At 41.8% G+C, this 15,808-nt stretch overlaps 5 protein-coding genes across 5 annotated transcripts; 4 read left to right on the forward strand and 1 right to left on the reverse strand.

Annotated features, from left to right (window-relative positions):
• Positions 1–359: 359 nt before the first annotated feature.
• EAE98_009665 (uncharacterized protein) lies at positions 360–1,213 on the forward strand (the record flags this gene model as incomplete). Its single annotated transcript, XM_038957286.1, has 3 exons — positions 360–423; positions 486–1,036; positions 1,094–1,213. The coding sequence occupies 3 exons, from the start codon at positions 360–362 to the stop codon at positions 1,211–1,213; spliced, it is 735 nt and encodes a 244-aa protein (XP_038806479.1).
• A 1,244-nt stretch (positions 1,214–2,457) lies between these two features.
• On the reverse strand, positions 2,458–3,278 carry EAE98_009666 (uncharacterized protein; the record flags this gene model as incomplete). The annotated part of the gene is made up of 2 exons (XM_038957287.1): positions 2,458–2,576; positions 2,636–3,278. 2 exons carry the CDS (start codon positions 3,276–3,278, stop codon positions 2,458–2,460), a joined length of 762 nt encoding a protein of 253 aa, XP_038806480.1.
• Positions 3,279–4,246: 968 nt separating this feature from the next.
• Positions 4,247–7,564, forward strand: EAE98_009667 (uncharacterized protein; the record flags this gene model as incomplete). The annotated part of the gene is made up of 4 exons (XM_038957288.1): positions 4,247–5,686; positions 5,734–6,378; positions 6,429–7,178; positions 7,232–7,564. 4 exons carry the CDS (start codon positions 4,247–4,249, stop codon positions 7,562–7,564), a joined length of 3,168 nt encoding a protein of 1,055 aa, XP_038806481.1.
• Positions 7,565–8,838: 1,274 nt separating this feature from the next.
• EAE98_009668 (uncharacterized protein) lies at positions 8,839–11,425 on the forward strand (the record flags this gene model as incomplete). The annotated part of the gene is made up of 6 exons (XM_038957289.1): positions 8,839–9,411; positions 9,466–9,515; positions 9,576–9,687; positions 9,739–10,197; positions 10,249–10,963; positions 11,022–11,425. The coding sequence occupies 6 exons, from the start codon at positions 8,839–8,841 to the stop codon at positions 11,423–11,425; spliced, it is 2,313 nt and encodes a 770-aa protein (XP_038806482.1).
• A 2,822-nt stretch (positions 11,426–14,247) lies between these two features.
• On the forward strand, positions 14,248–14,481 carry EAE98_009669 (uncharacterized protein; the record flags this gene model as incomplete). Its single annotated transcript, XM_038957290.1, has 1 exon — positions 14,248–14,481. One exon carries the CDS (start codon positions 14,248–14,250, stop codon positions 14,479–14,481), a length of 234 nt encoding a protein of 77 aa, XP_038806483.1.
• Between the last annotated feature and the right edge of the window lie 1,327 nt (positions 14,482–15,808).

The following is a 15,808-nucleotide window of genomic DNA, read 5'->3' on the forward strand; positions in this document are numbered from 1 at the left end:
ATCACGTGATATAAGCGAGCATTGGCGCCAAACTAGCACTGATCTAAGCTTCTAAATCATCGGCCAGTCGGCTTTTGGCATGATTTTATTCATTCACTACCTCATTGGTCAAGGTCTCCCGTATTTTGAGCTAAAGACTCTTATTACTCGTAGTACGGCGGGGTTTGTTTTGTATGTGCCCCGCACTAAAATCGATATCTTCTGGATGGATTAAAAGCACAATCAGTCATCACCCATTTACCTGACATCACAAGATAAAAAAGTTGCCTTGACGTTAGCAATCGATAAAATCTTCAACGCCAATAAACCTCAAATCAAACAATCCACTTTCGGTTTTCTCGACATTATCTAAATACAAGATGGCTCCAGGAGGACCAGCCGGACGTGGCAGAGGTGGAAAATTCAAGAAGTTCACTCGTGGAGGTAAGAATATCATGAATACTAGTGCTACGTTGTGGAACATTCTGATTTGAACTTCTCAATAGGTGGTAAACACTTCTCTCGTGATCTTCGACCTCTCGACGCCAATGGAAACGAAATCCGCGAAAAGAATGCCGATGATTCATCCTCAGAAGAAGAAGAGGAATCGGAGGAGGAATCTTCTGAGGAAGAGGAAGAAGAAAAGCAAGAGATGACCCGTGAACAACGTCGCGCCGCTGCCAAAGCAAAGAAAGAAGCTGCTATCAAGAAGAAGAACCAAAAAGTTGCACAAGTTGGTGATCTTCCAACCGACAGCGAAGAAGAGAGTGAGGATGATGACATGCCCGTCAATCCCAATCATAGTAAGGCTGCTAGAGATCAAGCCAAGGCACCTCCAAAGTCTGTTGATGAAGTTGCCGATGACGTTGCAAAGATGAGCGTTGGCAAGAAACCTCAAGAGTTGAGTCGCAAGGAAAGAGAGGCAATCGAGGCACAAAAGAAGAGAGAAGCATACCAAAGATTACATCTTGCTGGAAAGACTGATGAAGCTCAAGCCGATCTCGCAAGATTGGCAAAGGTCAGAGAGGAGAGACGCTTGGCAGCAGAACGCAAGGCTGTATGTTCCACTGTACCCCCCCTTTTTTTGTTTTGAGATCATGCTAATTTTACGCAGGCCGAAGAGGAAGAGCGCAAGGAACAGGAGCAAGCAAAGTCAGAGCAATTGGCGAGGGAACAAAAAAGAAGAGAGGCTGCCATGGGACCTGCAGCTAGAGGAAAGAAGGGAAAGAAATGAGGAGCTTTCCGAGATGAGATCTAGTCTTTTACTTTTGTGGGTGAAGGCTTCTGGAATAAATATCCAGACATATACATAAGTCTCGGGGCGGCGTTGATATTTTTGCTTTTTCTGTATCGTTTGGCTAAAATCAATCTATACAACATTACATCTACCCTCTTTCTATGAGCCTATACCACCTTCGTCATTACCATCCTGTACTTGTGTGATCATCATGCTATGCTTGCAGACCTTCGCATACAAACTTATCATCAAATTCCTCATCAGTGCAATAAATCTATAATCTAAGTCGTTTTCGAATCATCAAATTATCCAAGTAGATAAGAAACCTTGGTACCTGCTAAGCTGTGTTGTCCCGAAACTCAAGGTTATGCCGTCATGTCACCATGTCACCATGCCCCTTTCCGCTTTCCCTTTTCCCCACACAACCTTCCTTCTCATCTTCACTCAACACAACAGAACACTTGATTTTCATGAACTCAAACAACAGCTTCCATTCCATCAATTGAGATAATATATAATCGAAGGCATGGCGCAGTGGTAGCGTATATGATTCCAGCTCTCAGAATCTAGATTCCAGATGGTCCTGGGTTCAAATCCCAGTGTCTTCCTTGTTTTAATTTTTGGGAGAATTTTGGTCTTTTCTTTTTGAATGAGAATGGGATTTGGAATCCTGCTTCTCGCCATTCATGTTATGAGGGTGATTGGATTGAAGGATTTGAAAAGGTTAGTTTGTTTGCTTGGTGGTTTGCTTCGAAAACAGGGTGTAAGGGTGAGGTGGGACAAGATTTATTTGCTTTTTACCTATCTGGTGGAAATGATGGACATAAAGTGAATTGATAAGAAAATCATTGACTCCCTCTCTTTTCTCATGTCAATACTACTAATAAAGTTCTGAAATAGGTCACTCCATATCAACGGCATCAGGAATCTGATTACCAGGACTGCAATTCACGACGATTCTCAGTATACACGAGTTCACATTTATAACAATCTTGCTTTCGCAAAATCATACTTCTTCGGAGATATAAATCAGACTTTTATGTCCATTCATTGGTAAATGGTAAACCGCATTTCCCTATTGATCAAACGGGGGTGTTCCTGCATGCTGTACCCATCCTCGAGTCCACCCGTCCTCCTCTTCTACCTCCAAAATATAGACCAGATTCTCTGCTTCACAATCCGTCACAGATCTGGATAGGAAACTCCATTCCCGTACTTTCGGCTCCAAAGTTGCTATTCTTCTACACAAACGCGCTCAAATCGCATGTTTCCGGTACCCATTCAACCTCACTTTCTGGCAAATGATAGATCTCAGAGTGTAACGAACTTTCGGTTTTAGCCTGTTGATGATTGCTTATATCTGGGTACAATTCAATCATCCTGTTCTGTTTGATTCTTGATCGGACATTTCTAACTCACCTACGCAATCGGAATGAGGTATGGTAGGATGCTTTTTCTTTGTATGCTCCTTCATCTTGTCAAGTCGACCAGTCTGATATGAACAGCCCATTGACGAGTAGATACATGGTGTCTTGGGGCAATGAAGAGATTTCTGATGGCGAACCAGATCTCCTCGACGTGCAAAGGTCGAAGAACAGTTGGAGAAAGAACAAAGAATACGGTTGCTGTGGTATGTACCGCGAGACTTAGAGCCCCTGGAGGCTTTTTCACAACTTGGATCTGGGGCGATCTTCAGGTGTCGATCTCGAGTAGTATTGTAGTCCGACTGGGGACTGAGAATCGTTTGTACGGCAAGGTTACGTTGCTGATACCCATACCCGAAGTCAATGAGACGCATGTCATTTCCGGTTTGAGATAATTCTAGGCAAGATCGTGTACCGATGAAGCTAAGATCGAAGAGTGGCGTGTTGTGGTTGATATCAAAAGACATGCTCGTACGAGATGAGTATACAATCGGGTCGACATTGGGGAGTGTCTCTTCAAGCGTGTTCTCATGCCATCTTTGTGGTGATGGATACAAGCAGTCATCTAAAATCATGCTGTTCTTGCCAGCTGAGCTTGTCATAAAACCTTGGAAGGAGGATGCAACAAGATCACTCATTGTGAAAATGTGAATGATTGAAAGGAGTCAATGGATTATGTTCAATGAATGCAGTACGCGACAAGACAATGAACATTTGAATGGACGTCTCCTCACCAGTGGCATGAGTGCTATTTATCTCACTTGGAGCGCCCACTTATATTCTGGTGGTCTTCAATCAATGGTCCTCACATCTTGCGACTTTCTGTACGGACTAGAAAATCGAGAGCCGCAGTTCTGGTGGTCCTATATAAATAGTATGCTCGTACCAGTTGAGATATACTGATGAAGAGATACTACAGGATATCTGATTGTCGGCCTTTATTTTTGAATACGTATTCAAAACACGTCGCACCGTGTTATATACTTACATGTCGGCTTACGCACCGGTGGTCCTTACTGATGTAAGGTTATTAGCCCAAGCCCGGCTGTAGTTACTCCGGCGGTCCTGTGTACCCGTTTCATCCCCCTTGTCGTCAGCAATATTGGGGCGTTGAGTTGACCAATCAACGTAAGATCTTACCTTTCGAGTAGACCCCATATAGTTAGTACTAACCAAGGTTACATCAACTGTTGAAGGACCACCATTGTATGCTCAAGGTATAGCGGCAAACTTCAGAGACTCCAGCCTTGACATGTTTCGATTTACTTTTTGACATTCCCTCGTGCGATTGAACTTTGTGCTTTCTCTCACTATCAATCCCAACTTTTCAGTCTCGGAAGAGATACAGAGAACCAAACTCTAGAGAGCGGTCGATTTGAATCTCCTCTCATTCTCATATTTGGTATACGGAATCCTGCATTGCCTTTGAAATTATTCTTAAAGAGGGAAACCCTTAAAACCCGCCCCCAACGAGCTTCAACAGTGGGGAACATTACCAATTTCCATTCTCCATCGGATTGATATCCTACCGGAAAGATAACCTTTTTCCTTGACTTCTCTAACTTATTCCAAGTCAATATCTTGCCTCGCGTTTAGGCCATTCAACATGGACTCTTCAGGTGACGTACAATTACCAGATAAGCACGCGAGCACAGCTACCCTTGTAGCGTTGTATTCCCAATCCTATGCTGACGAAATGAATAAAGACATGAATATTTCTGGTAATCTCGAGTTCTATAGAAAAATTATAGACTTTGAGAATGACAACGGCAAGCATGAATTGATACTCGGAAATCTCGATCGTTCACAGCAAAGGGCGGTTCAGTCAATTGCTCATAGTAGGAACTTGGACTATGAATATCAACAAGGTTGTGCAAGAGTCTTGCGTAATTGTACTACCGATTGGAACATTGAGGCTATGATCGAAAGCTCTCCTGCGGAGCTTACCCATTACAATGAATCAACTGACTCTGGAAGACTTCTGAATGAACCATCCCATTCCGAAATCGATTACTTTGGCTCCAATTTGGAGATAGAGCCATGGCCTCAATATTCAGTGTACCCATATCCACTAGAATTGCCAAGTGAACTGGCCCAGGACAATGTCGCGGCGGAAGGCTTACCGCTACCACAACTCAAAACTGGCTCACAATTAAATATGTCCGAAAATGGCATCTACGGTAACTCATCAGCTCTCAATGGAAACAAAATTGATTGCAATAAACATGTCGGTGAAGAAGTTACTCTGGCTGCAAATCTCGGTACACCCAGGATCTCTTCGGACAACGGTGGTTATGGCCCTATTCAACAACATGTTCAACGCCAAGCATACGTCTGCACAACTTGTCAAAAATCCCATTCTAGGGAGATTGATCTCAGACGCCACGAGATAATTCATGCAGAAGGCAAACACATGAAGTGCTCCAGTTGTGCAGAGTACTTTACTCGACGTGACCTCTTATTACAGCATCGGAGAGAGGCGCATGCAAAGACATTACTTAAATCGGCAGAATTTTCTAGGCCATCACTAGAAGTTCCTAAACCACCATCTCATGACTCGTCCACTTGGTTCGACAATTACAATATGGAAGCGTCATTGACCGAAGAACCATTTTTGACAAGTCCTTTATACACCACCCCGAACTGTTCGAGCTCGCGGAACTCTCGTTCCAACTCTTTTAACTCGTCTGCGTCATTATCGCCATTTCCACCGTCCGTATTCAACTCTTTAAATTCACCACTTGATAGATTTGAAATGCAAGGAGTACAAAGATTTGCGAGTGGAAGTAGGTCAGGATCTGTTTCCAGTCTTCGGAGCGAGCATGGACGTAACCGAATTACACAAACCTCCAGGAATTCAAGCATAAGCAGACACAGTTTTCTGAAGAGCCAGACGATGGATGTTGCACATGATTCACCGTCAAGATACGCCTCTTCTGGAGGATCTCGTCGTAAAAGACCTCTAACTTCTTGGGCACGCATCGGCATGAAAGCTATCAAAATGATCGGAGGAGCGTGTTGGAGATGCCGAATTCTGGGTAAAAAGGTTAGTGTATAGAATACTCGAGAAAGAATAATGCTAAAGCCGATTAGTGTACAGAAGAGAATCCTTGCGATACTTGCCCAAAACGAAGCAAAGCTGGCAAAACAGCTTGGACGCAAATTGGCTGTAAGCGAGGTACACTTTCAGAGGAGATGGAGTCTATCGATCTCTGTCCGAAATCATATTCCCAACCAATGCCTTCTGGTATCGATATTTTGTGTCTTCAATGCCAGCGTCATTGGTGTCAAAGCTCAAACTCGCACGAGAGCAGATGTCCAAAATGTCAAATAATTGATGCAAAGGAAATTGGACCTTTCACATCGGATCTCAAAAACGATCACGTGGAAGACGCCGTAAGAAGACGAAAAAAGGATATAGTCAGTTTCACCGAAGGGGAAGATACAATTACCGAGCTGAGTTTGGCCATTGATGCTCTTAGGCAAAATATGTCTTTAGAGAATTTTGGGCGACCTTCTCGCCCCCTATCGTTGGCTCGCACTTACTTTCCGAATCAAGCTTCAATGCCGTCACTTATTGCCCTTGATCAATGTACCATGGCAATAGTATGGGAAATTGTAGAAGATTCTTCACACCTTCAAAGTCTACCAACATTTCTCAACCCTCCAGAAAGGCCACTCGATGATCTAGTTATATTGTTGCGGTCTGCTTCGATTTATCAAGCAAAATTAGAACCAGTGAGTAAGCAATCCTATGATTTTAATCAAGATTTCATTGACTTGGCCAGGATCCACATCGATTGATCGCACAATCACTCATATGCCTTCGTGAAGCACTTGAACTCAAGCGTGTCAAGGCATTAGGCGCCTTGCACGAATTCTCCCACCGAGAATGTCGCACATTTGAAGAAGTAGATCTGACTGATCTTGTCATAGACAATATTCCCTTTGAAAAGTCAAGCGAGGATATGATAGAATTAATGCTCGATATGGGTTTGCCAGTGCCATGTGCATTCAATTATCAATTTGATAATGGCGTCTTCCGGGGCAGAGCGTTTGCTAACTTTGTCGATAACAGGCAGGCGAGCCAAGCTATTGATGCTCTACAAAACTTTGAACTTGATGGAAAAACTTTGCAAGTCGAATTCAAAAATCACATACCGCGACTAGGAGAAAGAGGAACCTCCTCAAATTTCTGTAAGGACAGGAATGTGGATAGCTTAATGTCCGCAATAAAGCGGTACATTGAGCAACTATCGAAGGTTTTCTTCAAAAAGGAGAATTTACGTGGCAAGACATGGTGGTTATCAGTCTTTTACAGTCTAGTCATTCAAAGTTTGGTTCGTGCGATCATGAAAGCTATCATTGGAGACGGTGGAGCCGAGATTCCTTCAAGTATAAACCAGTATCTTCACCTAGCAGTACGATTATTTATAGCAACTTCTGGAGCCCATGATCCACTGGCACGCAGCATACCCGTACTGCAGGGTGGTCGACCAAAAGCGTTGGCAGGTTGTGATTCGTGTAAAAGGCGCAAGGTTTGTTTCTTTATCTCCCAGTGATGAGTTCAGTCCACTAAGAACTTTGACAGTTAAAATGTACAAGGTGGAAACCGTCCTGCGAAGCGTGTCAGGTTTTCCAATGTCCATGTATATATAGTGGAAAATCGGAGATAGATGATTCCAAGATCGAGGACTACAACGTTGCCAGCCTATCAGTACAACAAGCAAAGTGGCAATCTTACGGATTGAAAGATACGGGGGAATACTTACAATATCTGTTCCAGGATGAAGGACAACCGATCACGCATGAAGCTACTATAAATGACGAACCTCAAACAACTCATTCGAAAAGATATTGGGGGGGCACTAAACCAACAAGCCAATTGAATCAGACGATGTTCCAATTCGATTCTTTGGAATAGTTTCACTTTCGGAGAAGACAATGAAGATATTGTTCGGAAGGTGCGGGAAGAACCGATGGTCGCATAAGCTACCACGGCAAGTCCAGCCCTTCCCTCTAGAAAGATTCCTATTGTTTGTCATATGATAACATCCAGTTTTAGGATCCGCATAATTCTCCGAAAGCTTCACCAGATGATTTCATTCCAAATGATCCAGTCCAGTAAGGTCATTGTTAGTTCTCCGATTTTTGGTGACCGTCCTCACATTCGTCCTCACATTCGTCCTCACATTCGTCCTCACATTCGTCCTGTTGAACCATTTAAACAAAAGGCTGCGCGAATATCAAAAAAATGTTCTTCGCAAGAAACAAGCCTTAAAGTAAATAATGACAGGAGCTTCACTTCAGCTAGGATGTTTGTGTGCGTACTCCATTGGTAAAGTGATTAAGAAAAGGAATTTACCTATGATTGATGTATGCCAGGATACAAGCTATTGGTATATTCCAATTTCTATTCATACGAATGGTCTTGGAAGTTGGAACTTTAATGATAAATGGGTTATTATGGGTTGAAATGTACGCAATTCAAGACTCGTTGTTCTCTGTCATGGGCCGTTTCCTTGAGAAACAAATGCCATGTCGAGGCCTGCCGCCTGCGCCAGAATGAATTTTTTCCGCAGGGTGCACCGCCGCAGAGTACCCACCAAGTCAACATCTATGAGGAGAAGTGTTTGTGTATTCCAACGATGATTTAAAGATCGAAAAATGGTATACCGGTATTTAACTCATTGCCAAGCGAATCGTCGGTTCAAAAATGGAAAAGGGGAGACTGAACGGCTTGACAAACCAAACGAACCGGTCTAGCCGAAGTAAATCCGAAATGCATCATTTTCGGGCGACCACGTGCACAAGTCCCAACAAATCTTGGCGGAAATTCTGCGTTGTCATACCGAGTACTTTGATCTTCATAACCCTTGTTGTATCGATAAGAAATTCACCGCCACTTTTGCAGTCAGAAACTGCGATTACTCAACGGGCTTAAAATTTATATCTATGGAGAGATGCATACGAAGAATGCCAGCTCACAATCCCGATCCAATGATGTTCGTGGATTGATAGAGGCGGCCATGAAATATGGCATCTAAAGGCAAAAGCCTCGCGGCTCAACTGGGGCGCAGATGAGTATCCAACGATGGTGAGTGGCAAGGGCTGGGTCTTCATTTTTATCGGTCCAGCCATTTCTCTTCCTCTTTTTACATTCTTTTACACAATCGCATCCAACGGCCTTTCCAAGAAATGTCGAGTATGAGTACCGAGGAATTATTGAAGAAACTCGACGATCAACATCAAGCTTACCTCGAGACATTCAAACTTGTTCACGATGCCTTAAATAACAGCATTACGAATCCAAATCCTGTTAGTGCGGCACCACAAAGTCCTGGTTCCATCCGAACATTTACGAAACGACGACGAAGATCGACCAAAGATGATGGTGACATTCCCGAAGTACGACCATCAACACTTCACAGCTCTGTTTTATCGGGAGACAGTGACGACAGTGATGATGATGACGATTTATATGTTCAAACACCGCTCGCACCTTTCAAATATGACGAAGAACAATTACGACAGCATTTCAGAACTTATAATTTCACAGATGCTGGTCATATAATTCTGGAAAGTGTGATTACGAAAAATGGACGACTTCTAGATCCCGTTTTGTTTCCAGATTATCATAGAGCTGATCGATCTCATAATTCCCATTATTCTGTGTTTGATGTTGGAAAAGATGGTGCTCCTTTATCTAGAAGAGATGTAGTGAAACCGGGTACAACTAAAATTGATTCTGCTATATGGCAAGCGGTTAAAGTGAGCGAATGCATCTACCATGAAAAGATCGTGTGTCTAAGATTATGAGTGTAGGACTTAAATAGCGATCCCGAATCGCTCCGGCCGGCTGTTGGTAGGATAACGTGAGTCTTGGTATCACTCCCAGACTGATTATTCCTTGAGCTAACTTACGTGCACAAAAGAATTGTTCGAGAACCATCTCCTGTCGTACTTGGGGCCTTACATCTCACTTTGAACAAGACTTTTGACATGGATGAATTATTCAATTATTTAGTCTCCGACGAAGTTACATCTGTACGTGTTCTGAATTACCAGGTTTTTTCTCTTGCTTACATGATATGACAGGCCAATATAATGCGAAGACCTTTCTCCGCTGATAGCCGACAACAAAAGTCCTTTGTTTTTAACTTTGAGTACTGGACAATCGTGGGGGAAGAATGTCAACCAATGCCTTGGCAACTGTCTGATACGACCCCAAGTACTTCAAAGGATCATATCCCTATATCGAGATGTAACTCTGTTGTAGCTCTCTCCTTATCTGGTGATCCCATACGAAAGTTGAGAAATCCTGCCAGACGTGCTAGTACCGACCATGGATATGTTTATGACCCATGGGCAGCATGGCATGTTCTCAATGTTCAATGCTACCCGGACCACCGTCATACTATGGATGTCCATGATTCAACCAAGCATTATGTAAACGGACCGGAAGCATTTCTACATACACTGCTCTCGGAATTTAGAGATGCAGAAAAAAGATTCGAGGCGATATACATGAAGATCAGTAAACTCGTGTCACCACCAGTAAGTTAATTCTCGATATCAAAATTCATTTCGTACTCATCCACTTCACAGGCAAACTTTATGTTTGATGGAGAAATTAGAGATAAATTACTTTTCGAAGATGAGGAATTTACCTATTCCCGTCGCTACTTCTGGGCCTATCAAACACTCGGTCTATTGAAGAATGGACTTAAAGCCATGATGGATAGTTACGAAGATACCTTTACCGATGATGTTTGGGAGGGAAAACATAAGACTCTATGGCCAATGTTGGATCCAGATTCTCATCGGAATAAATACTGGCAAAAACGCATGCAAAAACTAAAAATAGATTTCGAAAAGCAGATGGCTCATCTATTCAAACTTTATGAGGAAACTGACGAAAAGATGAAAGAGATTAGAACTTTGAGGGATCAACTTTTCTCGGGCACGAGTGTTTTGGAAAGTAGAAAGAGTGTGGAGATGGCCGCGGTGACTATACTACAGGGTCACAATATCAAACTATTGACTATGGTTTCGATATTCTTCCTTCCCCTCACCTTTGTAACCTCGGTATATGGTATGACGAATATGTCCACTGATCATGATTTCACTCCTTTCGCTATAACGATGGCGACTGTATGTGTTCCTTTCTTCTTTTTGGTCGGAGCATTAAACACTACCAGTGGTATGCAATTTTGGAGAGTAAGGTGGTATAGATTCTTGGGATGGTTTGGACAACAAGGTATTCACTCATCCTCGCCATCATCATCTTCGGCGGCCACCAAGACTTCATCATTGATGGGAGGTATGTACCAAATTATTTAATAACAAAAATGAAGAGAGAAAAGCTAACATCTTCAAAGACCCCTCACAATCGTATCCAAGTACAAGTTCAAGCTCCATAAATATTAACAACGATAAACCTAAACCTCTTCCACACTCATATTCAATAAATACCGCTCAATCTCTTGCAGCTCGGAAAGAGCTTACCTCGAATACTAGTCACAAATCTCCAATAAAGTCACCCTTTTCGCCATCAACCACGCCGTCTATGAATCCGATTCCAGAGCATCCATTGACAATGCCAATGACGTCTTACACGCCTACACCAAGACCGAAATATACTTCGATATCTTCAATCGATACCATCACAGCAACAACTGGTCCGAGACCTAGCTTGACAAGAAGTGCGAGTTGGTGGGATATGGCTCTGAAAAAGGGGAAAAGGACTGTCAGTTCTAGAGGGGAGGGGTTTGGCGGAGTGTGAATTGAAGCGGACTTTTGAGTAGCGGAATAAAATTCGGTCTGCCTTTGGTCTGCATTGATCTAGGTAGCAGTTTTCTATCGTTTCCCTCGAAGTGAAAAACCTTCCAACCTTACTTAAAGTTGGTCCGCCTGATGTTGAAGATTCGGGCTACTCGGCTGAGGATGTTTCTGGGGTTCCTTATGTCAAGCCGATCCTATCCAAGAGTCGGTTTTTGATGTCCTCCCTGATGCTATGACATCTCAGTTTATTTTTGAGGGAGCAATATTGGAAGTTCATTCAGCTCCAGCATCCACATGAACCAGGTTGTCTATTCTCCTCATATGTATTGCGATCCAGATAGGAATCCATAGGAATCCGATAGTGATTTCTGATATTGGACTCAAACGGCAAGCACAACTCGGGGGGCACTCATTGTTTTATTTGAGGATTCAAGGCAGTAGTGTAGTGTTAAAATGATGAACAAAGGCAAAGGAAAAAACTTATTGGCTGGACAAATTGAGGAAATTGCCACAGTGAACTCTGGGGAGGGAGCCAAAGTGGGGTAACAAAGTTTTATCATTGGAACCCAAGTCTCACTGGTACATCAATTTCTTCTGTCTGCTCTTTATTTATTCACGAGTTTATTCACGAGTTTATTTACGAAGCATAACGTTCACCATTAAACAACATCATTATTTGGTAAGGAATTTACAAAATCATACATCACCAGCAATCAATTTTGACTAAGTATATGTTAAAAGTCTTGCATTGCTGAAAGTACAGAGTTTGCTATGATCCAATTTTCCGTGTCATATCTTCGTCTACCATTCCATGTACTATCTTCCATTGACCATAATTCTTTTCTGACGCCCACGCCCATGACCACTGGCAAGATGCTAGTAATCAATGATGCGTCTAAATGCGAAAACCTAACCAGCTAGTGTCGGAGTTACTTTTTCGTCATGAACGGGTTCCTCAACAGGAGCTTGATTTTTAACTTTACCACCCGCGGTACCAACAAATACTGGCAGAGCTGGAATAGATCCTGGTTGATGCCAAATACTCATCATGTATTTGCATTTCTTACAGGGGCGAATGGCCGAGACAGATCCATATTGAGAGATGTGGCATGATAGGCAGTACCAAGTGTTAGTTACCCCCATTGATGCTTGTTGTTATGAAACTTTGTGATTTATCGAGATGCGATGTCGCTTTGCAGGAATTGGTATTTTTCGGCGTTATTGTGATGTAGTGTGATGTTCGAGGTCGTGTTTATGCTGTAGATGCTCTTCTGTCGAGGTTTGGAATAAAGTTGGGAAGATCTTGGGGTACCTCTTAAATAGCTGGGTAGTGATGCGTTTGGATTGCCTGGGAATTTTCAGCAAGTGTTAATGGAAACATGCACCGTTTTGGCGCATATAACAGAGCTTTTCTGGGGCATTCAGATTTGGTTATTGTGCATGAACTACCTTGAAGGACGTAAAATGATTTTAAATGTCTATTCACAAACAATTACAAGAAATTCATGATTATCTACGCAGCCTTAACAATCAATTTGAATCCTCACCAAGGTGCGCCAAGTCGGAATGTGATAAACCAAAGTCGAATTACTGTATTCAATTTTTGCACAACGGTCATTTGCCATATAATGGAAGGTTTCGACATGGAGCACACACACTCTGAATCACTGAAGCTCCTCCACCAAGATAAATTGACTAGTCCTTGAAGATTGTTAATAAAAATGCATCTACTAGACATGGCTCGCGGATACTTAAGGGAAAGAATGTCCCAGAATAGAATTGACTTTCTAATCGAAGAATTCCTTTACCACAAAATATTTCCAGACGTACATTTCCTATCTCAGAGGTCATCACATCCTCATTCCGGAACATAATCGCCACTACACTAAAAGCAAATCATACATCAACTGAGATTCTAAAAGATGACTAGTCCAGTCGAAGAAGTCGAAACACCCGTTCAAGAAGATACGATCAATTTTCATTGTCTAGTTTGCGGACTGGATAATGAAAATTGCCGGAATATACCAATGAAGCAGTGCAAGAGTTGTCGCACCCGGTGGGAGATGAATAGTAAGGGAGATTGGAAATGTAAGAGACGTAGCTTGTTCACACGATGGTATCGTGAGAAGAGTGAATGCGGGTTCTTTGAATACTGAAATGACATGGAGATGAAATTAGATGAGGGTCAAAGTCGTGGAATCGAGAAGGCTCCATCTCGATCGAGGGTGATTGCGTGGTTTCAAAGGGGATTCTATAAAATTTTCGAGTTAGATTTTGAGTCATAAAGTAAACTCGAAGAATAGGCCCTCATATCTGTCCCGGAGACAATCTGGATCCGATAATTACCAAATTTAGAAAGCCATGATTCAAACTTGCACATGTGACAAGATTTTACAGCGAGATTGATTGAGATTAGTCACTGTTCCCTGCGCCGTTCAGAAATTCAGTATCCTTTTGTACAGCCTCTGTGCCATACCATTCACCACTTGCACGGTACCTCTGCAGACCTCGGAGTCATATAATTGCTTTGATTCATAGCCTTTTACCGTCAATGAATAATCTCGATATTAAAATTCAAGAAAGGACTCACAAAATCAACCACTATTCACATATAAGTAGGAGTACTCTTCTAATCTTCAACATAGATTGATCATGTCAAATACTTCCAGAAAACATCTATTCTAAACACTTCCTCAGCAATAACAACAAATTCAAAGAAATCCACCTCAAGTCTTTGATTCTATTCTATCTACCACAAGCCACCTCGATTCAACACATACACATCACTACACTCCCAAATAAAGCGTACACTTTCAAATCAAGATGCCTCTCTTCAAATCCGAATCCGAACCCGTACCACAAACTCCTGTGATCATCACTTGGCAATGTTCATGCGGAAGTTTTAATAGAGCATACGAAGGTACCGCTACTAGAAAGTGCAAGAAGAGAGATTGCGGGAAGTACTGGGTATACAACGATGGAAAGTGGGAAGATGATTATCATGGAGGAAAGAGATCTTATTATGAGCCATGGCAAACAGACCCCAATGTTGATTGAAGACTGAAGATAATTTACAATAGATGACAACCTGTTTCTGTGGTGGCTATTATTGAGCTTTGTATGGGATGCTAGGTTGTGCATCAGCTCAAGGGTTATTTTGGGAATGACTTTGTTTAACAAAGTCCATATTCTTTGCAGGATCAAAGAATTTTAATGGGAGGAAAGTTGGTCTGTCTAGCTTCACATTGTATTATTGATAAATAAAATGGTTGATACACTATTGCGCTTGACTTGCAATTACAGTGACGAAGATAAGATCCAATCAAATTGTAATGACGTAATGTCCTTTGAAATTTCGGTTGTTTCGCTTTGCTTCAAATATTCAGTCCTTGATCTCTTAATCAAATTGATAGACAAATTGTATACCTCAATTGAAGAAATTACGCAAATTCAATTGAGTTTCTGAACGAACATTTAAAATTGTTTGAGATTACTCATAACAAAATGACAGCACTCGAATCTCCCTTTCTATCAGATAGTCTGATGTATCCTTTCCCTTTAAAATCGTAGGAGTATATTATTAATGACTTTATTATTAAAGGATATCCAAGACATAGAGTGTTTTTTTACTTTTTAATTGATTGAGTTGTATATTGACTTGCGGTAACGCCACCCTTATGATCGCCAAGTATAAGATCGATATTACAAAAAGCGGCCTCCACTTCAAGCCCTAGGTAGGTTAAGATTTGATACATGTGTCTGCTCCCCGCCGCCGCCTCCTTTCCTTCCTGGTCTAAATTGATCTGTGGTATTAATAGACAAACTATTCAATATCCCGAAACTGGAATCTGTAAATTTTATTTATGAACCACAACCTGTCTCATCGATTATATTCATAAAAAAAAACTTCAAAATAGAATAATAAACCAGATTAAATGTCAACACATATATATTATTGATAGTTTATTGTTATAAAGTCTTGCTAGTTATATATACGTAGCGCTATGGAATATATATGATATAAGTTTTCCGAGCAAGATAGATTTTAAATGCTATGAATGTAAAGGGTGCCCGAGGGAATGAACTAAATACAACTGAGTTAGAATATCCCGCTGTCAGCTTAAGATTACAAGAACTGACTTGAGATATTGAATACTGTAATTCAGTTCATCAGGAATAATTAACAAGAATCATTATTCCTCATGTATTGGCTTATTTGTTATTCGTCTTCGTTGGAGACTCAAACGATTGTGTGAATGCATCGATTTTGTGCTATATGTTCGATTCTGCCATAGTAACAACAACTGCAGAATCGCTACTTCTTAGACTGTGGGTTCGATGTAATGAATAAGAATGTTCCGTGTTGTATATATATGCCCGCTGC

The sequence above is a fragment of the Botrytis deweyae genome, assembly GCF_014898535.1.
Source record: "Botrytis deweyae strain B1 chromosome Unknown BDEW_029, whole genome shotgun sequence".
Lineage (NCBI taxonomy): Eukaryota > Fungi > Ascomycota > Leotiomycetes > Helotiales > Sclerotiniaceae > Botrytis > Botrytis deweyae.